This window comes from Bos grunniens, chromosome 18 (genome assembly GCF_055505025.1).
Source record: "Bos grunniens cultivar Pamir isolate PY7600 chromosome 18, Bosgru_T2T1.0, whole genome shotgun sequence".
Classification (NCBI taxonomy): Eukaryota; Metazoa; Chordata; class Mammalia; order Artiodactyla; family Bovidae; genus Bos; species Bos grunniens.
Window position 1 is genome coordinate 25,931,638 of NC_141182.1, and position 26,660 is coordinate 25,958,297.

The following is a 26,660-nucleotide window of genomic DNA, read 5'->3' on the forward strand; positions in this document are numbered from 1 at the left end:
TTGTGATAAATATGATATATATATTCCATATAATGATGTGGAATATTATTCAACCATAAAAAAAAAAACAAGGAAATCCGACCACAACATGGGTGGCCTCTGAAGGCATTGTGCGAAATGAAATGTCAGAAAGAGAAAGACAAATACTGTAAGATCTCACTTACACGTGAAATCTCAAAAAACAGATAAGAAAACAAACCTCTTGAAAGAAAATCAGACTTGTAGTTACCAGAGGCAGAATTGGGTGGGGAGGGGTGTGAAATTGGAGGTAAGTGGTCAAAAAAGTACAAACATCTAGGAAATGGCAACCCACTCCAGCGTTCTTGCCTGGAGAATCCCAGGGACAGGGGAGCCTGGTGGGCTGCCGTCTATGGGGTCACACAGAGTCGGACACGACTGAAGTGACTTAGCATAGCATAGCATAGCATAGGGAAGTAATGTACAATGCAATGACTAGGACTAACACCACTGTATGATACATAGGAAAGTTAAGAGAGTAAATCCGAATTTCCTTTCCTCTTTTTTAAATTGTATCTATACGAGAAAATGCATGTTCAGTTCAGTCGCTCAGTCGTGTCCGACTCTTTGCAACCCCATGAATCGCAGCACGCCAGGCCCCCCTGTCCATCACCAACTCCCAGAGTCTACTCAAACTCATGTCCATCAAGTCGGTGATGCCATCCAACCATCTCATCCTCTGTCATCTCCTTCTCCTCCTGCCTTCAATCTTTCCCAGCATCAGGGTCTTTTCAAATGAGTCAGCTCTTTGCATCAGCTGCCCAAAGTATTGGAGTTTCAGCTTCAACATCAGTCCCTCCAATGAACACCCAGGACTGATCTCCTTTAGATGGACTGGTTGGATCTCCTTGCAGTCCAAGGGACTCTCAAGAGTCTTCTCCAACACCACAGTTCAAAAGCATCAATTCTTCAGGGCTCAGCTTTCTTTACAGTTCAACTCTCACATCCATACATGACTACTGGAAAAACCATAGCCTTGACTAGACAGATCTTTGTTGACAAAGTAATGTCTCTGCTTTTTAATATGTTGTCTAGGTTGGTCATAACTTTCCTTCCAAGGAGTAAGTGTCTTTTTATTTTATGGCTGCAGTCACCATCTGCATGATTTTGGAGCCCCCAAAAATTAAGTCTGCCACTCTTTCTCCATCTATTTGCCATGAATTGATGGGACCGTATGCCACGATCTTTGTTTTCTTAATGTTGAGCTTTAAGCCAACTTTTTCACTCTCCTTTCACTTTGTTCAAGAAGCTCTTTAGTTCTTCTTCACTATCTGCCACAAGGGTGTTGTGATCTGCATATCTGAGGTTGTTGATATTCTCCCAGCAATCTTGATTCCAGCTTGTGCTTCATCCAGCCCAGCATTTCTCATGATGTACGGAGAAGGCGATGGCACCCCACTCCAGTACTCTTGCCTAGAAAATCCCAGGGACGGGGGAGCCTGGTGGGCTGCCGTCTATGGGGTCGCACAGAGTTGGACATGACTGAAGTGACTTAGCAGCAGCAGCAGCAGCACTCTGCATATAAGTTAAATAAGCAGGGTGACAATATACAGCCTTGATGTACTCGTTTTCCTATTTGGAACCAGTCTGTTGTTCCATGCCCAGTCCTGACTGTTGCTTCCTGACCTGCATACAGATTTCTCAAGAGGCAGGTCAGGTGGTCTGGTATTCCCATCTCTTTCAGAATATTCTGAACTGAACTGAACTGATCAGCATTGCAAGGAAGAAAGAGGGACCAAAGCACAGGGTGGGGTTCCTTTATTAGGGTGCCTGCCCATCATCCTTCCCTGTATACTCGTTGGTTAGGTTTGGCCCCAGTGAGCACCTCCAGCTGCAGGGGAGGCTGAGAGAGTGAATGTCTGGCATAAAGTGTCTGAAGAGCAGTGATTAGCTTACATGGGGGGCTTCATCCCCTGAGGCTGGACATGTTGCTGCCCAAAACTAAATCAGGGTTCTGCTAGCAAGGAGGATGGGGCAATAGCCCTCAAGATTCAGATTCCTGGGTAAGAGTCAATGGGCCTAGCCTGGGTCATCCTGCTTGAGTCAGGAAACATGATTGAAAGGTAAGCTTTTGAAGGGGAAGCAGGAAGAAGAAGCAGGAAGCTGAGTACAGAAGAGACACAGCTCCATCTCCCTCCTCACAGGTCTTTTCAGATAGCAGGACAGCCTACATAAATTGTGGAGCCCAGTACAAATAAAAGTGTGAGCCCTCTTGTTTACAAATTATTAAGAATTTAAATATGCTGACAAGCACAGGTCCATGTGTGACTGCATAGGTCATGTGCCCATGAAGGGTGCCCAGAATGGAGTGACCATCCCAAGAGAATCAGCCTTGGTTGGGTCTGTTTTTGTATGAGATTGTATTAAAGACGTTCAGGGATGGCGGGGGAAGCTGTGGTTGACATTGTTATAATTCACATATATCCAGGCTGTTGTACAAACTATTAGTTAAAGAGCAAAGAAAGAGGTGATCACACCCCTTCTGCATGTGTAATAACCACAGGCAGTGGAAGAATTCAGACAATACAGAGTTCTGAGGGGGCTTCTGATCTATTCCAACTGTGGCTGGGCAAGGGGGGATGGCACATCGGCTTTATTTCTTGTGCCCATGCAGACTTGACCATGCCAGTTTATTATTTGATCATCTCAGTGGCCCTGTGCAGCGCAATGTATTATCTCCATGAGGTCACCGGGGCTCACAGAGGTACACGGTCAAGCTGGGATTAGAAGCTAGGCAGTGTGAATCTAGAATTCATGTGTGTCAGCTCTCTGAAGTGTCAGCATTCAGTTCAGCTCAGTCGCTCAGTTGTGTCCGACTCTTTGCGACCCCATGAACCGCAGCACACCAGGCCTCCCTGTCCAACACCAACTCCCAGAGTCCACCCAAACCCATGTCCATTCAGTTGGTGATGCCATCCAACCATCTCATCCTCTGTCATTCCCTTCTCCTCCTGCCCCCAATCCCTCCCAGCATCAGGGTCTTTTCAAATGAGTCAGCTCTTCACATCAGCTGCCCAAAGTATTGGAGTTTCAGCTTCAACATCAGTCCCTCCAATGAACACCCAGGACTGATCTCCTTTAGGATGGACTGGTTGGCTCTCCTTGCAGTCCAAGGGACTCTCAAGAGTCTTCTCCAACACCACAGTTCAAAAGCCTTAATTCTTCTGTGCTCAGCTTTCTTTATAGTCCAACTCTCACATCCATACATGACTACTGGAAAAACCACAGCCTTGACTAGACGAACCTTTGTTGGCAAAGTAATGTCTTTGCTTTTTAATATGCTGTCTATGTTGGTCATAACTTTCCTTCCAAAAAGCAAGCCTCTTTCAATTTCATGGCTGCAATCACCATCTGCAGTGATTTTGGAGCCCAGAAAAATAAAGTCAGCCACAGTTTCCCCATATATTTGTCAGCATTAGAACACATCTAATGAGGTTGGAGAAATTGTAAGGAGTGGGCTGTGTAAGACTGGACATAAAAGGGCTGTTTTTGAGGGACTTCAACTACTAGGGGCAGTTTCATAAGGGATATCAGTCCAGCAACAGAAATACAGGATAGATTATAGCCCCAAGGATGTCCACAGGAGATCAACTAGGGAGACTGAGCTGGAAAATAAACTTCATTTTTCTCATAAAAGTGTCTGTCATACTTGGTCACTTTCTGAAACGAATCCACAAGCCAGGAACATTTGTCTAAATACTTTTAATTAAAATGCATTATAATAGGATAAAAGCCAGAGTGCAAACACAATATTCATGTTTACTAAGAAAATGAATGAAAATATTCCAGGGAGCCGAATACATTGGGATAATGAAACTGCAAACAGCTTCTTGGTTTTCATCTTATTTAAAATATTTACGTGGTTAAAAAAAAAATTGATGTTCATTTTCTACCAAAATGCAGGAAATGTTGAAACATTTTAAATTAGTAAAGACAACACATATAAGTAAAAGTCCTGTTTCAGCTGCAGAATAACAGTATTCCTGATCTGTATCATCTATATCTTGGCAATCAGCCCATCTCATTCTATTTGGAGAATAAGGTCAGCCTCAAATTCAATTTATCTAATATCCAAAGTTGGTGAAAGTATCAAGTTTTATGAGATTTCTCAGTGAAATTAAGACACTGCTGATCTCATTTCAAAATCAATTTTCTTTCCAGGACAATTCTTGGAAACCTCAAAAATCTCTCGCTTTATATAATAAGCAGTATACACTCAAGGGTTGATATCTAAAAGAATAAGCACATTTATATAACAAAGACTCCTTAGTAAGTAGAAGATAACAGTGAAGGTGCCTTTGAAACTTTTTGCCATCTACTGAAAGGCAATAAGCTGATTGATATATCTGAAATACTTGGTAAAGATGGAAGTACTCTCTATGCTTGGGTCGTAGAACATATAGTTCAAATATGATAAAGAGGAATGGGGATGGTAAAGAAAAAAATTAGCCCAAGCCTCCAGACTTCTCCTATTTAAAAAGTATTTACCAGTGAAATGGTATCTGTACAGTATTTTTAACTGCAGCATTATTTTTAATAGCTTATGACTGGAAACAATGCAAATGGCCATCAATGGGAGAGAGGTGAAGCGTTACGGTGCGTGTATGTGTTCTCTGCCTCTTCAGTCGAGTCCGACTCTTTGCAACCCCACGGATTGTAGCCCGCCAGGCTCTTCAGTCCATGGGATTCTCCAGGCAAGAATATTGGAGTGGGTTGCCATGCCCTCCTCCAGGGGAACTTCCCAATCCAGGGATCAAAATTGCGTCTCTCCTGCATTTCAGGCGGATTCTTGACTGCTGAGTCACAGAGGAAGCCCCTAAGCGTTAGGGTACATCCATACAATGGGCTAGGTTGCAGTCCAGAAAAAATAAGCAAGCCCTTTATGTTCTGATAGGAAACAATCTCCAAAATAAATCAACTGAAAAGTAACAGCAGCTCTAGTATGTTACCATTTGGAGGTGGGTAGGGAGGGAAGGCGGAGAAGGCAATGGCAACTCACTCCAGTACTCTTGCCTGGAAAATCCCATGGATGGAGGAGCCTGGTAGGCTGCAGTCCATGGGGTCGCTAAGAGTCGGACACAACTGAGCGACTTCACTTTCACTTTTCACTTTCATGCATTGGAGAAGGAGATGGCAGCCCACTCCAGTGTTCTTGCCTGGAGAATCTCAGGGATGGGGGAGCCTGGTGGGCTGCCGTCTATGGGGTCGCATAGAGTCGGACACGACTGAAGCGACTTAGCAGCAGCAGCAGCAGGGAGGGAAGGAAGGAAATCAGAGTGAATTTACATATTTCCTCGTGCAAGCTTAAAAATATCTCTGAAAGAATAAACAAGAAACTGATAATCATGGTTGCTTCCAGGAAGGGGACCAAGGAGGTTGGGAATCTGGGGTGGGAGGGAGAATTTTTAATGACTATCCTTTGTACATATGTAAATATGTTATTGGCTTCCCAGGTGGTGCTAGTGGTAAAGAACCTGCCTGCCAATGCGGGAAACATAATGAGACAGGGGTTCGATCCCTGGGTTGGGAAAATCCCCTGGAGGAAGGCATGGCAATCTACTCCAGTATTCTTGCCTGGAGAATCCCATGAAAAGAGGAGCTTGGTGGGCTACAGTCCATAGGGTCACAGAGAGTTGGACACGACTGAAGTGACTTAGTAAATAGGTTATTACCTTTAAAAATAAATAGAAGTTTTTTGAAAGGCCAGTTAATAACACTGCTCATCGCTATATTCAATAGAAAGATTACTACGATCACATGATACGACAGGGACTAGGGGAATCTGTTTGTTACCCTGGGATTTAGCAATACTTAGGCCAGTCTGGGAATTCCCATATTGTTTACTCTTCACAGGGAAGTGAATGCTGTGCTTTCATTGGATGGATTAAGAACACAACTTTGCCAGCCTTCAAAGGCCCCTTTCTGTAGTTCACCTGGTTTCTGTAATTTTATATGAAATGGGCAGGACCTTTTGGAATGCCAGGTCTTTTTATTCATTGTTGCTGATAGAAACAAATGGCCCAATACTAGTTTTTGTTTTTAATCACCCACACCCCACAAAGAGCCATTTGGTATGCAAATATAATCCTCTCAATAAATATTCATTTGACTGAGTGACTCTTTTTCCTGTTTTCATTATAAAAGCAACATGACTTGTTCTGGAGAAAGCTCAGAAATTTCAGTGGTTGTTAGTCGTGAGACCCCACCTTCTAGGCTTAGTGGAAATTGCTACCATTATCTCTTAGGGCTTCCCAGGTGGCGCTAGTGGTAAAGAACTTACGTGCCAATGCAGGAGACATAAGCGACTTGGGTTTGATCTCTGGGTTGGAAAGACGATCCCTGGGAGGAGGGCATGGTAACCCACTCCAGTATTCTTGCCTGGAGAATCCCACAGAGAAACCTGGCAGGCTATGGTCCATGGGGTCGAAAAGAGTTGGACACGACTGAAGTGACTTAGCACACATCATCATCTCTACAGCAAGGGTGTCAAAAACAAGTAATGAGTTAATCCCTGATGAAGAGGATTAGGTAACTGGCAGAGTGGATGCTCAGAAACGCTCACAACCTCTTGCCAGTAAACCATTTCCATTATATCTATTCTAAGGAAACAGCATCGCTGGGCACAATGGGATAATGTCTGCGGAAGTACTAACTGTCCTCTGGAGCACTTTGTTCCTAATGTGACTGCCCAGTAGAGAGACAGCACCAGACCACGGGTCTGATGCGTGTGCTATCTCCACTTCGTCGAAAGAACAACATAGCTGTCTCCCACTTCTGCCAGAAATGTTTTCTCTTCTTGAAATGAGGGGAAGACAAATTCCTGAGGGGAAAATCCAAACTTTCAACAGCTCTTTGTTTCTCCAACAAGGCTTCCCATGTACTGAAGCCCTACAGAAAAGTATTTTGTTCTTAAATATAATTACAGGTGCAGAGGAGGCAGGGTTCTCTAGTGACGGTGGGAACTCACCCAGCACAGACACTATGAAGTTTGTTAATTTCAATACCAGCCCCGCGAGATGGAGAAACTGATGTCAGATCAGGACCACCGGCCGAGCACTTGAGGCCACTATCGCGGACCAGCGTCTTGGCCTTTGGGGAGCAGAGGGTGCGGGGTGCAGGGGGAAGGAGGGGGCGGGAGCTCGAGGTGGGGTGCCGGGTGGTGGGGAGCGGGCACCTGCGGGGGCTGGGGGAGCGGGTAGTGCACTAACTGCCGCCTTACTCCTCCTCTTTCTCCTTCCTCGCCTCCTCCCCTTCCTCCTTTTCCTCTGTCTCCTCCTCCTTTTTCTCCTTCTCCTCCTGCTTCTCAGGGACCTCCACCAACAGGATCTGTTCGCTGGGATCCGGGCCCAGGGTCACGTGGATCCGCACCGGGTGCTCCTCTGGCCGCACCGCGGCCTCCTTGTCTCCCTCCGGCCTCTCCTGGGAGGCAGGTGGTGGAGAGCTTGGGGCCGGGGCCTCTGGGGCGGGGGCCTCTGGGGCCAGGGGCTCTGGGGCCGTCGGTTCTGGTGCGGGGGCCTCTGGGGGCGGCGGCTCTGGGGCCGGCGGCTCTGGAGCCGGAGGCTGTTCTGGGGCGGCCGATCCCTCCTCTCCCACGGCGGCGTCTTCCGAGCTCTTGGCCTGGAATCCAGAGTGACTAGTGAGGCAGAGGGGTCTTGGAGGGGTCTCGGACACTTTCCTCATCCTCGGACCCCTGAGAAGACCATGGCACTCCGCAGGTGAAATCTAACAGCTGTAATGTTGGACGGAGATGCATCAGGTATTTGGTAGAAACATATATCGTGGGGAAGTTTAAGGATTCAAAGTCTGGGCAGCGTTTGGTGAAGGTCTTTGGGATATTTTAGGTGTCTGGAGCCATAGGGCTGGAAGCTGGAGTGAGGATGCGGAATGAAGGGCAGAGCCCTGCACTGAACTGTTGAGGGAGGAGAGAGAGGCTGTGACCAGGAGGGACCACCACCAAGGCCTCTGCAAAGCTTAGACGGCCTGCCCTGCCCAGTTAGCCTGGATGTGTGTTCGCTGGAGTATGAGAAAAACTCTAAGCAAATAAGGTAAAGACTGAGAATTCCCTAGTGGTCCAGAAGTCAGGACTCTGCACTTCCCCTGCCAGGGCTGAGTTCAATTTCTGGTCAAGGAACTAAGATCCCACAAACCAGAGGGTGCAGTCAAAAAAAAGGAGAGAGAAAGAGAGATAAATAAATATAAGGTAAAGGCTGCTGAGAGCAGAAGCAGTTGTGATCTGCACATTTCTCGAACGGTCTCTAAGGTTGAGACCCCCAGGGAAGAATGGGCTGGGTACCACTGGCGTTAGGCTGAACTGAGCCCCTGTGTTTGTGGACTTGGTGGCTATCTCCAGTCTCCAGCCTGCGGGGTTCTAAGGGACCCAGGTTCCTATGGGTGTAATTAGGGAAGTGGCTGAAAATCCAAGCCTTTGTGGATACCACGGCCCCTCCTGCTGTCTGACCCCATCTTTGAGTGGGAGGAAGCTGGGGAGGGAACAGCCCCCAGAGGAGAAGGCCCGATGGTTCTTAGGGAGTTTCACATGAGAGCAGTCAGTGTGCTTATGGGGACTAGAGACCCCCTGAAGAGTACTCAAGTGAGAGGGTGCTGCAGGAAGGGAATTGGGTAAAGGTGAGGTTATCCAAGAAGCTCCTAGATACTAAGGCAGTTCTGGGACCTGCAGCTCCCTGTCTTGGTGTTTCTGCATGTTTTGGTGTGCCTGTTTCACCTCACCATCCCCAAACTCTGACAACACACTTTCAGGGCAGGATGCCTAGTGGGGCCCCTTGTGAGATCCTGCTGTGAATGGAGCCAGAAGGATCATGGGAAGGTTGACCAAATGTTTCACCTTGTTTAACATGCTTTTATACAAGTATCCAAGGAAGTATCCTGCTCCATCTCTGCCACCTCGTGTGACAGCCAGGAGAAATCTGGGTCCCAGAATGTCCTGGAAGAGCTTCCCCAGGACACAGGGTGACAGAGCCAGGGTTTGGACCTGTGTCTTTAGGCTGCTGTTTTAGAGTTCCTTGCACTCCACCCTTTTGCCCTGGTTGTTCTAAAACTGTCTTTCATGAGCACACGCATGCAAATTTAATGCACATCTTCAAGCTGCCTGGGTGAAGAGCTAACACTTAGAAGCAACAAATTGCTAACCCGTTTCAGATAAAACCTTTCACTGTGCTGAGAACACTGTCGGAGCTCACGTTCACTCACTCCACACACGAGCCAGCACATAAGAGCCCAGCTTTAAAAACCAGCTTGGCCCTGCCCTTAACAGTTTGTGAGCCAGACAGTCACATCTCTTCTCAGTCTGGGGTCATTGGTGGATGAATCTGGAGAATGTCTTGGAACCCTGGGTGATTTGGGTGTCATTCCCTGACTCCTGCTGTCAAATGACCTCTGAACAGGTCTCCTGGACTCTGACACCAGCCTGGATTGAGACTGAGTTCACCAGGCTCCTTTGAATTCTGTCATGTAGACTGCCATCCGCCCCCCCATCCCCGTCACTGAGCTTCTGCCTAACCCCATCCCCCGCCTCTTTCCAGCAGCCTTCCTAAAGGACAGTTATGAACAACCATAATTAGTGCAATCATTCTAATTGGCACTCTTGGCATTAGTCACAGAAAAAAGTCCCAGAACTAATTTAAAAATTCCCTTTAGACTTAGGGGGTGGGGACTGTTGGCACCATGCCTGTTTCAAATCTTTTAAATTGTCACAGACACAACATTAGATATGAGACCATCACTGTCTGGGGAGGGACATTCCCTGCCCACACCCACTGCTCCTACCTCTGCAGCAGCACCCGAACTTCCATCTGGGGGAACACTCCTCACCCCAACCCCTCCCCACTCTCAGTCCAGGGGTGGGCACATGAGCCGGTCCTCCCCAGAGAGCACCACATTGGTGCTCCACACATCAGGAATTGACATGATTCCACTCAATTCTGTCCAATGACTATGAACCCTGGGACTCCTTGTTGGGACTGCTGGGAAAGAGGTACTTTCTGTGGCAGCTGCTCAGCCAGGAGGATGTAACCTTAGGGGGTGTCATCTCAAGCCCCTGGGGCCCTGCCTGGGAATGGAGCCTCCCGCCAGGGAAGCAGAGGTGACAGAATGGCAGATCTCATCCTGTTGGCATCATTTGAACGTGTAGATCCAGGCTGCCTGAACCTTTCAATGACCTGCTCCAGTAAACTCCCCGTTTTCTCAAGCTGATTCGAGCTTGCACTGTCAGTTGCCTTTCTGTCACTTGCAACCAAACGAATCCAGACGGATACAAAGAAGGAAAAATAGTCCTACAATGGAACGCCTGGGTCCTGAGGCCTTTTCCCTGGCGCATGGTTAAAATGGCCCAGGTGGCTGGGTCTCCAACTGCATTACCTGTTCCAGCAACTGCTGCTGTCTGGCGGCCGCCTCCAGCGCAGCCAGCTCCTTGAGTCGAGCCCTGAGGAGGGCAAGCCTGCCACCTCTGCCTCCCTTGGCACCCATCTTTCCTGCTGCGGCCAGGGCGGCATTGAAGAGCTTGGGGGTGCCTGCCCGCGGAGGGAGAATAAGCACGCTCTTCTCCTTGGGCTTGTTGTTATTTCTCAGCATTCGCCTGAAAGAAAGCAGCATCCGCTAACATCACTGGCAAGCTCTGGGAGAGAACGAAGCCTCACTCATTCGGACAGAGCCCTTTAGTTGAGTTGTGTGATGCAGGCTGGGTTGGCTGACAGTTTTGAAGTCCTTTTCTGAGCCCAGCGCAGTGATGCTTGGGACATCACATCTCACTGAACGATCAGAACAATCATAATGATGTGGGGTCTTACTGCCTGTACTTAATAGATGATCGTCAGAGGGGTTGAGTGACTTTTCTGAGGGTACACAGGAAATGATGCAGGATACTTTAATATAAGGAATCGGAAATAGGATGCCCAGAGGAAGAAGAGCCCGAGCTTCTTGCTTCTCCTTTGGCTTTATTGTCATTTTACCATCATCAACACTGAGTGTCTATATGTGTCAGGCTGTGTGCTCAGACCTTAACAGGCAGGGATTCTCTGGTGATCCCTGTGATCCCCCTTCCTGGTGTTCACACCTCTGTGTGACCCCCTTCCTTTGAGTGTGGTGGGACATGTGACTTGGTTTCAACCAACGGAATACAACCAGATGTTTTTGTGAACATAGGTCAAATGTCGTTTTTGTGAACGTAGGTCACATCGGATTGTGGCCTCTGTCCTGCAAGAAGACTCTTCCCCTGCTGGCTTTGATGAAGTAAGCAGTCATGTTGGGGGAGGCCTAAACCTGAGGGCGGCCACTGGCCAATGACTCACTAGAAGCTGCCCCCAGTCCCACAGCCATGAGGAACGGAATTCAATCAACAACTGTGGAACCCTGGAAGAAGATTCTTCCCCAGCTGAGACTTGAGATAAGACCCAGCTCTGGCCCCCATCTTGATGACTGCCTTGTACTGGACGCACCTAAACTGTCCCCAGATTTCTGACCCCTAGAAACTCTGAGATAATCAATATGCGTGGTTTTAAGCCATTCCATTTGTGGTAACAATAGATAACTGACCCGCGCTCTGTTCTTATCAGAATAATCCTCACACTAATCCTCGCAGGAAGGTCCTATTAGTCTCCCTCATTTCAAATGAAGATATGGAAGCCCAGAGAGAGTGAGTAATTTTCCCAAGGCCACACAGCTGGGAAGTAGCAGAGTTGGAACTCAAACCCATGCCTTTGACCCCAGTACCCCATGTCTTAATGATTACAAAGGAATATCACATTTATTATCTTCTTGGATGCTGACAATACTCCACGGGGTAGGTGTGAGTTTGGGGATCCCACAGAGGCCTTGCTTCTGGCTGTGCCTGCAGTGTGCTGGCCAGAGGGATTATTATACCTAAAAGAACTGGGGAAACTGAGGTTCAGTATGAAATGAGTGACATGCCCAAGGTTGCAAGAGGTGGCAGAGACAGAATTACAACCCAGATCTCAATGCAATATACCACTCTGCTTCTCTAAATAAGGAAAGAATGTTCCATCAAAGAGAGCTCTGGCCTTTTCTAAGGAATTGTTCATGCTGCTGATATGTGGTGAGTGGTTTGGCTCAAGAACAAATGAGTTTCGCCTGCAGTCCAGCGGGCCTAGGCGACTAATTGGCAAATTCATTCATCAGGGTTCCAGCAAAACTTGTTTGTTTAAAAATGAAGCCATTACTAGCTGCTTATCTAATCAGATGCAATGGATTTAAATAGTGCATATTGATATTAATTGCCCGAGACTTGCATTGTCTAGCTGGGGCTCCCCCGGGAGGCTGCAAACACAATAATCTTGAGGGGTCTCTTCCAGGCCTGGCATTGCCACCTGTGTTATCTGAGTCCATAATTCACAGCACGGCGGTCCGTGGGAAGGTTCAGCGTGGTACTCAAATGACATGGAGGCAGCAGCTATGGGACCTTTGCTGATTGCTAATGGCTGTCTCTGTTTTGAAACATTGAGCTAACTTCTGGGACGTTTCCAGATTAAGGAAATTTATCCTCATTTTCAGCTGACACGCATTTCTCTATAATTACTGTATAATTCACCCCTGGAGACAGCAGCATGCGTGAGACCCTGTTGCCTCGTTTCTTGGAGTGGCCGAGTCAGAGAGGGGAGCATCTCACATCTTTGTGGCCTTGGGTCCCCCATCTGTAAAGTGGGCAGCTTGGACAGAATCCCACGCGGGGCTCTCACCAACTCAGACATCCCCAGGCCCTGTGGTTCTCAGCCCCATCTCTCCTTGGGTGGGCAGAGTTCATCTGTGACCCCCTGCCTCTCTCCTGAAGCTTGCCTGTCCAGAGAAGCAGCCTCTGAAGAGCCATGTCACTGCCCCCTCTGTGTGGCATGGCCCACCAGCCCCTCCTCATTCCTCTGGTTGCCTCTGGCCAGCACACTGCAGGCACAGCCAGGAGCGAGGCCTCTGTGGGACCCCCAAACCCACACCTAAGCCCGGTGGAGGGATGGGATGGCAGCTCTAAGTATGGCTTTTCTGAGCCATGCTTCTCTTGCAGGGGGCAGGAAGGGAAGGGGAGGGGGAACCTGGTGCCCGTTCTCAGACTTAAAGTCAGTTCTCATTATCCGCGGTAGTTAAGCCCTGTCAAGCGTCTGCAGACACAGAATTAGTGACTACTGAGCAATGGCTTTTGAGAAAATACAGGATTTGGTTACTGTGAGCCTCTCAACACAACATTTTCATTAACTGATCATTTTGTAACCTTGTCTTATGTGTGTGTGTGGTCTCTTTTAAAGACATCTTATTTAATATTGTTGATTCATTTACAACGAACGTGTGGCTCTGTGACTCAGGCCTGCACATGGAAACATGAGGCCTCACTTCAGCACTACACCTGGGGCCATTTTAATAGTGAAATCACCAACAAAATTCACAAAAATGTGAAAAATATGGTACGAAGTGGACCACAGAAAGACACTTGTTTACAATCTGAGCTGAAATAAGAAGGCAGAGTGTCACCTTCTTCAATTTAGCTAGAAAGTGCACTTCAATGACTCAAATTTTTGCCACTGGGCACACGTCTGCGAATAGGGCACACGTCCCTATAAGCCTTTGAGTATTGATTTGGGGGTTATGAATAAATTTTAGTGAGTAGGTGAATTGCACATACAGAATCCATGAATAATGAGGGTGGATTCTCCCTCAGGAGGGTAGGATGAAGCAGGCAGACTTGGAAAAATTTGAATATGCTACTTATATGTTAATTGACTTTATTTTTATTTCCTGTTTCTTTGGCAGAAGCTCAGGTAGACCAGCCATTGGAAGGGCCCGGTGGCTGCTCTGTGAGCAGCCAGGTAAAATGAGTTACGGGGCAGCTTCCTTCCCCAGGAGACCCCAGTGCCTTGTCTGTATTATGCTCTAAGGTTGACACTGCTTCCACTCATCTGGGAGCTGCCAAAGGCATTTCATTAAAAACTCAAGTCACAGCAAGTTATTCTGCAGTATAAAACCCTGCATAGCTCCCGTCTCCCCCAGAATAAAAACTAAAGCTATAGATGAGACTTCCCCTACAAGGCCCTACCCAATCTCACCCCTTCCACTCCTCCCACCCCATAACAACCTATGCTCATTTTGTTGCTGGCCTCTGTGTAACACCAAGTCTGTGCCTCCTCTGAACCTTCGCACATGCTGTTCCCTCCCCTTGGCATGCTTTTCCTTGTAGGCAGCTCACTCCTTCACTCTGGGCAGGTCTCCACCAAAGTCCCATGTCCTCAGAATGACTCTTCCTGACCAACTTATCTCACATAGCTCCCTCCATCACCTCTGTCTCCTCAGGTGGCTTTATATTTCCTTATGGCCTTTATCTCCAGGTGACATATCACATAGTCACTCATTTCTCCACTGTTGGTCTCCCCAGCTAGAACATAAGCTTTGTTTGGTCTCTGCTGTGTCCCCAGGGCCTCAACATATCAGCTCAACAAATTATTGTGCTGTATGAATGGATACTGGTGAGTTTTTCCCCTCGATCATGATCACTCTCGGTGTAGTTTATTCATGGTGACTGAAGTGGAAAATATGAATATATGATAAAAGCTATGGGAGGAAATACCAGATAGGTGGATTAAAAAGATATTATCCCATGGAAAATTATAGAGAGAATTCAATGGATAAAGAGGAACAATCATTATTATTAACATACGTTGAGCTCTCTTGTGTGCTGGGCCCCCTGCTGGAGACATTCACGGACACTTTTTATTTAATTGGCTCCACAACAAAGTGATCACTCTTGTTTTCCAGTGGAGAAACTGAGACCAGAAGGGAAAGCACCTTTTCCGAGGTCACACAGCCAGTACTGCACACAGACAGCATTTGAATCCTACCACTCTCCCAAGTCTGTTTTCTACCACATCAAGCTGCATCCATTGCTCAATTTAAAACCTGATCTTCTGGGTTTGAAAGCAAAACAACTGCTTTTCTTGCCTATTCCAGGGGATTCCCTAGCAGTCCAGTGGTTAGGATTTCAGGCTTTCACTGCTGGGGGCAGGGTTTAGTCCCTGGCTGAGAAACTAAGATCCCACAAGTTGCACAGCACAGCCACAAAAAAACCTACCAATCCCCCAACAATACAAAATACACATGCATGAGTTTATTCATTGCAGTACTATCTATAATTGAAAACTATTGGAACTAGCCTACATGCCCATTCATAGGAATGTTTTGCAGTTGTTAAAAGGAACGAGGACTGTCTGTAGACTCAGAGAATGTTTTCCGGGATTTATTGTCACATGAAAAAAGTCAAGCGAGGTGCAAAAGAGAATCTACAGTATGCTACCCTTTGTGTAAGACAGAAAGGAAAATAACGAAACGGTCACGAATCTTCCTATTTTTGCAAAGAGAAACACAGGAAGAAAAAAGCAGAAACTAATGAGATTAGGCTCCTATAGAGGGTGAGTGGCAACAAGTGGGGGTATTTGGGACTCTGAGTGTACTGTTTTGCAGACTTCTGCCATGTTAATGTTCTACACATTCCAAACACTTAAAATCAACCAAGATCAAAGTGGGGAAACACTAAAATGAAATGAAAAATGAAACATATGAACCTAGCTGTACCTCAAACGAACAGAACAATCACAGTAAAGGAAACAGAGAATCAATCCAAACAACTCTGAATACAACACGTATATCATAGGTACTCAGGCCAAAGAACTACTCTCTACTTAAGGCTTTCTTCTTTCCAATAGTGTGGGATAGGAATTCTGGTACTACATTATACTGTAGGACAGAACAAACGAATAAATGTAATGAGGATAAAGGGAGTCAAATTTCTCAGTGTTGACAAAGAAATTTACAAATCTGGAAAAGGAGATTAGAATGGACTCTGTGATACTGGATCGAAATTGTTAGATGGAAATAGAGATACAGATAGACACAGACAAAAACAATGTTGATGTTTATGTATATGATGTACATATATGTATATATTTGCATTTATACACAAAAATATACATGTGGGTACCTTTTCCAGCTGTACATGTGGGCATATTTCCCAGCTCTATCTACTGTGAAGGCCTAGTAGCAACCCAGTAGCAATGAGTGAGTGAGTGAAAGTCACTCAGTCATGTCATACTCTTTGTGACCCCATGGACTATTCAGTCCATGGAATTCTCCAGGCCAGAATACTGGAGTGAGTAGCTGTTCCCTTCTCCAGGGGATCTTCCCAACCCAGGGATAGAACCCAGGTCTCCAGCATTGCAGGCAGATTCTTTACCATCTGAGCCACCAGGGAAGCCCAAGAATACTGAAGTGGGTAGTCTATCCCTTCTCCAGGGGATCTTCCCAACCCAGGAATTGAACCGGGGTCTCCTCCATTGCAGACAGACTCTTTACCAGCTGAGCTACCAGGGACTATTCAGACCTTAGTTTCTGAAAACCATTCCCCTCTAAAAGGAATCAAGCCTCCTTGGAGAAATGACCCTATCCAGGGACATAGCAGGGAAAGTATAAGATGAATCTAGGGCAACTTATTATGTCTGTAAGCAAAAAAGCGCTAAAATATAACAGGGCCGTAACAAAAGTTCACTATACCCAGCCTGAAGAGGTGGCCAGTGGCCAGTCTGGAACAGCTGGAGCATCAAAACCATGATTGTAACAGGATATTCATGGAATAAAGCAAATCTGTATCTTTATAAATAGATAAATAAATAAATGGGAAAGAAAAGAAAGTTCTTCCATATAGTAGGACACTAGTTAAATGCAGAAGGCAGGATGGAGATAGAAAATCACCATTTGCAACCATCATGGCAATCATTGCAAGGAACCTTCATTGGAGGCTGAAAGTAGTGAGTGAAAGCAAGGTGAGGAACAGGAAATCTAAATCATCTTGACTTCTCACTCATTACTTACTAATTTCAAAGAGAAAAATAGTAACTTTAATGTGTGGAAAATTTAACCAGTGATCAGAGTAAAAATCATCAGTATAGTGAGAAAGCAGCGCCACGTGCCTCTCAATATGCTGTACTGAGAAGGACACAACATCACTTCTCAGTAATTTCTGCCTCAAACGCAGAGCCTGAAGATAATGATGAGAAAACATTAACATCACGTAAACTTAAATGGAGGGGACTTCCCTGGTGGCTGAGTGGTAAAGAGTCTGCCTGCCAATGCAGGGGATGTGGGTTCAATCCCTGGCCCACATGCCATTAGCAACTAAGCCTGTGTGCCACAACTCCTGAGCCAGCACTCCAGCCCACGCTCTACAAGAGAAGCCACTGCCATGAGAAGCCTGAGCACTGCAAGTAGAGAGAAGCCCCCACTGGCCACAACCAGCACGTGTGCAGCAGTGAAGACCCAGCACAGCCATAAATAAATAAATAAATCTTTTCCCAAAAAACTTAATGGAGGGGTATTCTGCAAAATAACTGGCCTGTCCTCTTCAGAGAAGTTAAGATCAATAAAGATCTTAAAGATCAATAAAGATCTGGGACTCTGGTCCCAGATCAAAGGAGACTAACATGGCAATGTCGTGCAAAGGGGATCCAGGAAGAGAAGAAAAGAAAAGCTATAAAAGACCCTCTTGGAACAATTAGGAAATTTAGATTATGGATTAAAGGTGAAATAACAGTATTGTTTCAATCTCCAATTTCCTAATTTTGAGAAAGGTACTATGGTTATGTAAAAGAAAGTCTGAGTCCTTAAGAAAAGTGCATATTAAAGTCTACATGGATTTTAATTAAAAAAAAAAATGTACCTGGCCTTCTTGCGGAGCAACTTCTGAGACTCGGGATAATGCACCAGAATTTCATTCAGGTCCTTCTTATCCAGAATGAAGAGGTTGGTAAACCCATGGGCCACCACGTTAGCTGTGCGCCGGTTCCCGCCCCCTACAGCCAGCAAGCTGGGGCAGAGATGAGAGGGAGGTGAGGCCCTTCAAGGCTGTGGTTTTGATCACACCAGCATCTTCATTTTCACCCCTGCCTGGAGCACCATGATGGCCTCAGGTGGGTGAGAGCTGGGCCTGAGACAGGCTGGGACCTGGGGCCCTTTACTTCAGGGCTGCAATGCTTGCACCTGGACAAACGTCTCCTCCTTGATAGCCTAGCCACCCCTCTGGCCCAACCCCTGAACACACCCCTACCTTGAGCCCATATAAGTAACCAGCTCACCCCCCCACCCCACCTTAGGGAGCAAGTGAGCAAGGGAAACTTTTGCTTGTTCCTTCTCCCTCCTGTGCGGCTGGGGCCCCAATAAAGCCTTGCCTGATTTCTTCTCTGGCCTCCCCAATTTCTACACCCTGGTCGGTATCAGGCCCACCTCTGTCACATGCCAGCAAGTGCCGGTGCTGCCTGCACCGTGGCTTCCTCAGACCCACCAAAGGGCCCTTGAGGACGTGGTCCCCCCGACTGGTCACACCCCCTTCCCCAGCCTTTGCCCAGGGCCCTCATCTCACCCCACTCTGACCTTATTTCTCCGAACACAGATCCAGCCTTCAGCGTCACCAGCACAGATTTCCCATCCGGGCCACCCAAGACCTGCACCTGCCCCGCCTGGATGATGTACATTTCCCGGCCTATCTCCCCCTGAAACAGAGAAGGGGCGGTCCCCCTGTCATCACCAAAGGCGACCACAGAAGCAGCAGGGCTAGGCCTGGACACTGGTGGCACAGCTCTGTGGACCAGCCCTTCAGCTGACTTGGCATGTGGTTCCCCTCGGGGGCCTCAGTCTCTCCATCTGTGGATTGGGCAGAGTGACCACCCCCACCCTGCCAGCCTGCCTAATTGGCAGGATTATGGTAAGGACTTAGTGGTATGACAGAAAGTGCTAGATAAAGAGGCCCAGGTGTAGGGGTATTTGACAGATTCCCAATTGTGCATACCATGGAGGGCCCCGAGGCACGGAAAAGCCCATACTGTTCACACAATCGGCTGATACCTGTGACTCCCCCACATCCTACCAGGTGCTTGGGAGGCATTTGCTAACCGACATGGGAAGGATAGCATGAACGAGAATGGCCAGCATTTACCTATCACTTTTCTGTGCCAGGTGCTGCTCTAAGTGCTTTGTGTGGCTGAAACCACTTAGTCCTCAACAGCCCTCGAGGTAGGAACTCTGCCCAAGGTCCCAAAGTTCAGCAAGGCAGAGCCGGGATTTGAAACCAGGCAGTCTGGTTCAGAGCTCATGGCTGTTACTTGTTGAACTGAGTGCCCCCACAAATTCATATGTCGCTGTCCTAGCACCCAGCTCCTCAGAATGTGGCCTTATTTGGAAAAAGGGTCATCAGAGGTGTAAAGAATTAAGTGAAGATGAGGTCGTGCTGGAGTTGGGGGAGCCCCTAACCCAATAGGACTGGTGTCCTCATAAAGGGGCCTTTGGGTACAAAGTCAGGCACACAGGGAAGGTGGTGTGAAGAGACACAGGGAGGAGACAGTCAAGAGATCCTTCGCTCACTGTTCTCAGAAGGCACCGACCCCACTGACACTTGGACCTTGGACTTCCGGCCTCCAGAACTGTGAGTCAATGTGTTTCTGTCGTGCAAGCCATTGTGTTTGTGGTACTTTGTTATGGCAGCCCTAGTAGACTGATACAATTTAGTCTTAGTCCCAAATTAAACCAAAGGAATGAATGAATGACTTGCTTCAGACTACAATCAGAAATAGCCAGTCTGCCAAGCACCTTCTAATCCCCATGCCTTCAGGGGCCATCACCCTGGCCAGCTACCTATTGGTCATACCTGGCGTGTTTAAGGAGAGACAGAGACCAAGGACAGGTAAGTGGCTTTTGCTTTCGATTCATTTGACAAATGTTTCTTGGGCATCTCACACATGCATGGCCTTCTTAACAAAAAAGAATAAAGTCTCCTTCCCCTGTTTCGGAGTCCAATTTGAAAAGGTGCTGAAATATGAGGTGTCTAAAGCACTCACCCTCATCTCACTAAGCAGCCCCGGGGTGGCCCAGGGGGTGTGTCTCAGTGAGATTGTCACAGAACAAAACCTGTCAGCAGAGGGCGCCATTCACACATGTTCTCCAAGTGTTCGGCTTCCTCTGCAAACTTCCCAACAATCTGATTCACTCTCATCCAAAGTCAAGTCTACATTACCCACGAGGATGCTAGCTACAGCAATGGCACCAACTCTGCCAGCCATGGTGCCAGACTCCATATGCTCATATATTTTAATTCTCACAACCACCCCATGAGGGAAATACTATTAATATCCCTACTTTACCTATGAAAAGAGTCAGATTCAGAGAGGGCAAGCTGCTTCCCCAAGGCTGCACAGCTAGGAAGTGGCTCCAGCGTCAGACAAATCACTCTATTGCTCCCAAACCTCTCTTGGCCTCGAAGGCTGCAGCTTTGAATTCTCAGCCATTTACAGCATCCTTGTCCCTCTTCCTTCAGCTCTTTGCTTCCAACTGTATGCTGTTGTGCAGCATACACCTTGGAGTCAGGGCTTCTGGGGCTGGGAGTTCCTGAGTCTTACAGGGGGTTTTTGAGCAATATTTCCACCTCTGTACACACACTAAGCCTTATTAACAGCTCTGAAAATCTGATTCCTGCTCCCCTACCCTGACCACTCAGTCACCAAGTGACCTCAGTCTCACCTTAAATCCCAAAAAATGGAGCAGAAGGGGCCTTAGAGACTGTCTAGCCCTGGGATTCAAATCCATATGTTCCCCAGGATCAGGTAGGTGATGTAAAGGAGAGAAGGGAGCCAGTAGGGCAGTCGGGAGTGGTGGGGCATGGGGCATCTCTTCAGAGCCATTCCCTTCTCCACTCCAGAGGACTCTTGCTATTTGGGAAAGTGGGGCTCAGTGCTGGCCAATTCTGTTTTCAGCCAGGAATCTGGATTTTTATGTGAAACCTTCCTTTTTTTTTTTTTTTTGGCTGTACTGCACAGCTAACAGGATCCTAGTTCCCTAACCAAGGATTGAACCTGGGTCACAGCAGTGGAAATACCACATGCTAACCACTGGACCACCAGGGAATTCCTGAAACCTTCCCATTTTTTACAGGTTGGAGACTAATTCAAAACTTTATTTTTAGATTAAACCGGGTGTGTGGGGAGGAAACAATCCATGAGACATTGTGGGCTGGCTCCTTGGCAAGGACCATCAGTTTGCAACCTCTGACTTATCCCTCCCCTGTCCAGCCCCGTTTTCCTGACAGGAAGACCAAGACCCTGGAAGCAGTTCCATGTACACAGTCAAGACCCTGACCCTCTTTTGGCTCCTCACTTTCCTCTTCTGTAAAGTGGGGTTCCTCATCCTGGTCCCCGTGGTACCGTGAGGAAGGAGCCAGGCTGAGACGCATCTGAGCTTGTGCCTGGAGCTCCTCCTGCCAAGCAAGCCGGGAGCCCTGGGGTCAGCTTGCCACCCGCCTCTCCTCCCAGCAATTCCGCTCTGTCTGCATCTGCAAACCTCATCGCCTTCCCAGGGGCCCCCTCCAGCCCAGCTCTGATGGGCAGGGGCTGTGAAACCCAGACTGCCTTGCAGCCGCCCTGGCCACTCACCTTCTTGCACACGTAATCATTGGGCAGGTAGACTACAGAGCGCAGCCTCTTCAGCATGTCAAAGATCATCTGCCGGTCACAGCCCTGGCCCCGAGAGGAGGGGAAGGAGCCATTTAGAGGAAGGCATGGGCTCGGGGCCTTCCAGAGTCCTGAGAGTGGGGCACTGGGCAGGCCATACCTGGAAGAGTGCCACTTTGCTGACGATGGAATAGTTCACGTCGATGGCGAGGTCCAGCCGCATCTTGTCCGGAAGCTGCACCATCAGCTCTGACTCATCTGCAAATGAGACCCTGCAAGGGTCAGAGGCACGGCCAGGCCCCTCCTTCACACACACAGTGCCGAGCCCACGCTGCACTGGCTGGGCACCCGGTGTGCCATTCCTCTGCCACTCAGAATCACCCCTGATCGGGAGGGTATGCTCTCTGCCTCCAGGCCTTTGCCCGTGCCGTTCCCTTTGCTGGGAACAATCCCCTTTGCTTTCCTGGCTAATCCCTACTCATGCTTCAGAACCCAGCACTCATGTCACCTCCTCCAGGAAGCCTTCCCTTGACATCCTCCCACCCAGCTATTATGTTATCAGTCCCTGTCCCATAGCACGTATCACACCCTTTACTGCAGTTGCTTGCTGACGATCTGTCTTCTCCACTTACATTATAAGAACGGCATTTGCAAGAACTAAAGTACCTGGAGGATGTACTATGTGCCAGGCACTGTTTTACAGAGTGCTTTACCAAGATGATTTCATTAACTTCTCCCAGCAGCCCAAGAGGTGCCCACTACTAAAACCCACCTCACAGACAAAGAAAGGACAGCTCAGGAGGTCAGTGACTTGCCCACAGCCACACAGCTTGGGGATGGAATCAGGGCCCCACTCAGGCCCGGTGACTTCAGAACCTATCCTGGGAGAGCAGTATGTCTGTCCACCATGGCGTCCATGCTCACAGTGGAGAGCCTGGCAGAGTGAAGGTTGGTAACTGGAAACAGAGATGCACCCTGGGACCCCAGTCCCATGCTCTGCCCACTGTACATTAGCTTATGGCTCAAGTGCTGGGTCTGTGCAACCCTGGGCAGGTCAGAGCCCTCTCTGGTCCTTAACATCTGCCCCTGTGAAAAAGGCCAATGATATTGAATTCACAGGCTGTCCCTGGGATGGAATGAGGCAGTGGAAGTGAACATGCCTTGGAAACTACTATGATTAAGTGCATTGTCCACAGACTTGCCAACAACCCCCGCTCAGGATACTGTGGGGCTCAAGTACGGCTTCTTTGAGACCAGACAGAACCCCATGGAGGTGAAGGGGGGCCCTTTCCTTTTGCTGAGGGCCTTGGGGGACTCTAAGGCACTGTGCCAGTGGTCCACAAGCTTTTGAGAGCCTTCCCAAATGATGCCTAGGCTCTGAAAACAAAACTGTGTGCATGTGTGTACGTGTGCTCAGTTGTACCTGACTCTTTGTGACCCTGTGGACTGTAGCCCACCAGTCCATGGGATTTTACAGGCAAGAATACTGTAAATGTAAGTGGAAAGCATACAGACAGATGCTTTAATAGTAGGGCCACCTGGGAAGCACAAAAACAAAATTACTAACTCGGGTGGTGTTAGTGGTAAAGAAATTCCCCTGCCAATGCAGAAGACACAAAAGATGCAGGTTCAATCCCTGGGTCAAGAAGATCTCCTGGAGAAGGGCATGGCGACCCACTCCAGTATCTTTGCCTGGAGAATCCCACTGACAGAGGAGCCTGGAGGGCTGTAGTCCATAAGTTCACAAACAGTCCAACACAACTGAAGCAACTTAGCACAAAGATAAAAAGGAAACAGGGGGGAAAAAAGTCAATTAACATATAATTAGCATGTCAAATTTCCTTAAGGATTCCATTCAGAATCCGTAAGAACTTCACTACATTTGGAAACAATTTATGGGTAAGATTCTCCCACTTTGCAAGAATTACTGAGCATACCTCATCGCTGACAAGAAAGCTGAACCACAGTGAATGAACATGTGTTGTTTTAGCCGATTTCAGAAGCAAAGCATGACAAACAACTATAAAATTATTGTAATAAACTATAATGGAAAATGATCTGAAAAGAAAATTTTTTTAATTTATAAAATATATATTGTATGTATGGATGTATATGTATACATGCTTCTCTGATGTATACAGGCTTCTCTGATGGCTCAGTGGTAAAGAATCTGCCTGCAATGCAGGAGACCTGTGTTTGAACCCTGGGTCAGGAAGATGCCCTGTAGAAGGAAATGGTAACACACTCCAGTATTCTTGCCTGAAAAATCCCACGGATGGAGGAACCTGGCAGGCTACAGTCCATGGGGTCACAAAAGAGTCAGACCCGACTTAGCAACTTCTTGTATATGGAGAGCAAGAAAAGTGAGAGAGACAGAGACAGACTTCTTCCTTTCCTGGTTCCAACTGCACCCCAACTGCACGTCCAACTTTGAATGGGCACCTCCCAAGGCCTCCCCAGGCATCTCTCACTTACATGTTGGGGCTGCAGCCCCGAGAGGCCCCCAAGCTCAGGGCCCCAAGGACAGAGGACAAGGGCGGGGCCCAGGAGGGCGGGGCCCAGGAGGGCGGGGCCCAGGAGGGCGGGGCCCAGGAGGGCGGGGCCCAGGAGGGCGGGGCCCAGGAGGGCGGGGCCCAGGAGGGCGGGGCCCAGGAGGGCGGGGCCCAGGAGGGCGGGGCCCAGGAGGGGCGTGTCTTACCCAGCATGCCTTGGGAGTGCCAGGTGTATTCGTACCAGGTCTTGACCCGGTTCTGCACGGACCTGGGGATCTTGTAGAAGTTCATATACTTCACGGTGCTGTCCATGCAGCTGCGGTAGTAGGTCTGTCCCGCGGTGGCGGCCCCCACTACGTCTCTCATCTGGGGGCCAGGGGGGTGGTGGTCAGGGCGGCCACTGGGTCAGGGTGGGGCCGGGCTTCAGGGACATGGGTTGTGGGCACATTAATGTAACACAGGCGTCCAGGTGCACGCTTACAGGGCTGTTAGGAGATCAGGAGAGAGGGGAAACCCATGTCCACACTTAAGAGGTTTCGCTGACCCAGGATGTTCTGCCTTCAGGGCAGACGTGGAGGAGCGAGGCTCCTGGCCCTTCAGGTGGGCTTAGGTCTCTGGGGCCACTCAAGAAGGGCTGGTCTTGCTGGGCTGGGCTGATTCTGGTGCCAATGTGACCCCTCAGGGGCCACTTTGACCACCCGCACGAGGAAATGTGAGCCAGGTGCGCTGGTCCTTGGGGCAGAGCCCCTCAAAGGCAACACTGAGCACCCCTGGTGTCACCTCATACACTGCTACAAGGTGAACCTCACGCCAGGGCCCAGCACATTAGAATCCACCACGGGCTTCTCTCCAAGCGAACAGCCCAAATTCTCAGCCTCTGCAGAAAGCCACTGGCCCCAGCTCTCCAGATACCCCAGAGACTGACATTTCAAACGAGAAGAACCTTCAGTGAGGAAGCGGGACCTACGCCTCCATCACCACCCCTTCACCTCACAGGTCCCAGAGCTCCAGGCTCCTGACTCTCTGCCCAGTGCTCTTTCCTGGGCTTGGTCTGGAAGGAAGGGGCACAGATGGTGATGTTCCTGGAAGCGGCGGGAGGGAGAGGGGCCCTGCAGGCAGGTGGGTCGGGACAGGCTAGTGGCCCAGCTACCTGTCCGATCATCACGGAGAAAGCGAAGACACCCGTGAAATAGTTTAGACCCTGGAAGACAATTTCAAAGAGCGTCCTGGGGTCGGGCAGGCCGCCGATGGTGATGAGGGTCTTCACAGCCCAGTAGTAACAGCGAATGTAACTGGGGAGAGAAGAGGAAGGGGACCTCAGTCATCAAAACTCAGCCTGTGGATCCTAGGCAATCTGGCTTGAATATAAAGCTTTATAGCTCATGAGTGCAAAAAAAAAAAAAAAGGAAAAAAATCCTTCTCCCAACTGCAGCACCCTCTGCAGCGTACAGAGCATGTCTGCAGGTGCTGCGTGGTTTGGTCATGACTCTGCCCTGACGCTGTAGAGACATGCTGTCATCCCCATTTACAGATGTGGAAACTGAGGCTTCCGGAGATTGCTTGGAATACTTGGCAAGAGAATAAACCAGGGTTTTCCGGCTCCTGATGCCTGGGATCCTTCAGTTTCCCTCCGTATGTTTTCAATGTCCACAGTCTCTGCTTTGCTCTCCCATCATGAGGTTCAAGAACAAGCTTAAAACTGGAAGATATCTCGAGGGTCACCTTTTCTGACCCTCCCCTCTCCTGTCCACTAACCAGACAGTGAAACTGAGGGCCACAAAGGGAAAGGGAACACCCATGGTCACCAGCTGGCAAGTTCCAGGGCTGGGACTGGAAAACAGGTGTCACCTTCTCTCTAAGCTGTTACCCACCGTCAGTAACCCCTTGACACAGGCGCATGAGCCATCAGGAAGGGAGGTGGCCAATGGGGTCCTGCTGAGTGGTACAAGGCATAGGAAATGCCCAAGCTTGTGTAATCACACAAAGTAGCAAGAGTCCCTCCCTCACTATTTTGAGTTTTAAAGGTTTGCATGTTTATTAGTAATTACAAGTTTGCATTATTCCAACAGAGCAGCCTCACTGTTCTAATTCCTAGCCGTTAAGTCCTACAAAAATAAACTTAAGCTTTTACAATAACTTAATCGATACAGAAGTAAAACCTTTATAGCTATTTAAACGGATTTAATTACCAAGGTGCTTATGTTCAGACCTTCAGACTGTGCCCTCCAAGGGGTCAGCAAGGTTGAGGTCAGCAGGGCCTAAACTCAGGGCATTCTCAGCAGGCTTTCCTGTACTTTCTGTCATCCTACCAGGGCACAGGAACTGCCCAGAGCCTGCCCTGTCCCCAGTGTCCTGATACATCCATGCTGCCAGGGTCCCTGCTTAGCCGGGAAATGGAGAACATCATCCAACTGGCCAATCATCTGGTCTGAGATTGATCCCAAACTGGTCCTCCCCTGGGCTCCACTCACCAGCTATTTATGCAGTATTGTGGTTAGATCATGGGCTCTGGCACAGACTGCCTGGGCTCAAACCCAGTCCTGACACTTTCTCTCTGCATAAGTAACCCATCTTCCCAAGCCTCGGGGTCCTTCTTCTGGAAGGGGCATGGCCATAGACCGTCCTTCACAGGGAGACCATGAGGATGATGTGAGGTGAAAAG

At 48.5% G+C, this 26,660-nt stretch overlaps 1 protein-coding gene across 1 annotated transcript in view; it reads right to left on the reverse strand.

Annotated features, from left to right (window-relative positions):
• Window positions 1–6,854: 6,854 nt before the first annotated feature.
• Window positions 6,855–26,660, reverse strand: part of CNGB1 (cyclic nucleotide gated channel subunit beta 1) — a 66,670-nt gene continuing 46,864 nt past the window's right edge. Inside the window, exons 26-33 of the mRNA XM_086349379.1 lie at window positions 25,149–25,290; window positions 24,205–24,364; window positions 21,667–21,764; window positions 21,489–21,572; window positions 18,442–18,560; window positions 17,732–17,878; window positions 10,393–10,609; window positions 6,855–7,635 (exon numbers count right to left, since the gene is read on the reverse strand). Coding sequence (XP_086205505.1) covers window positions 7,234–7,635; window positions 10,393–10,609; window positions 17,732–17,878; window positions 18,442–18,560; window positions 21,489–21,572; window positions 21,667–21,764; window positions 24,205–24,364; window positions 25,149–25,290 — 1,369 coding nt within the window. The 3' untranslated portion in view covers window positions 6,855–7,233. The remainder of the gene's footprint in view (window positions 7,636–10,392; window positions 10,610–17,731; window positions 17,879–18,441; window positions 18,561–21,488; window positions 21,573–21,666; window positions 21,765–24,204; window positions 24,365–25,148; window positions 25,291–26,660) is intronic.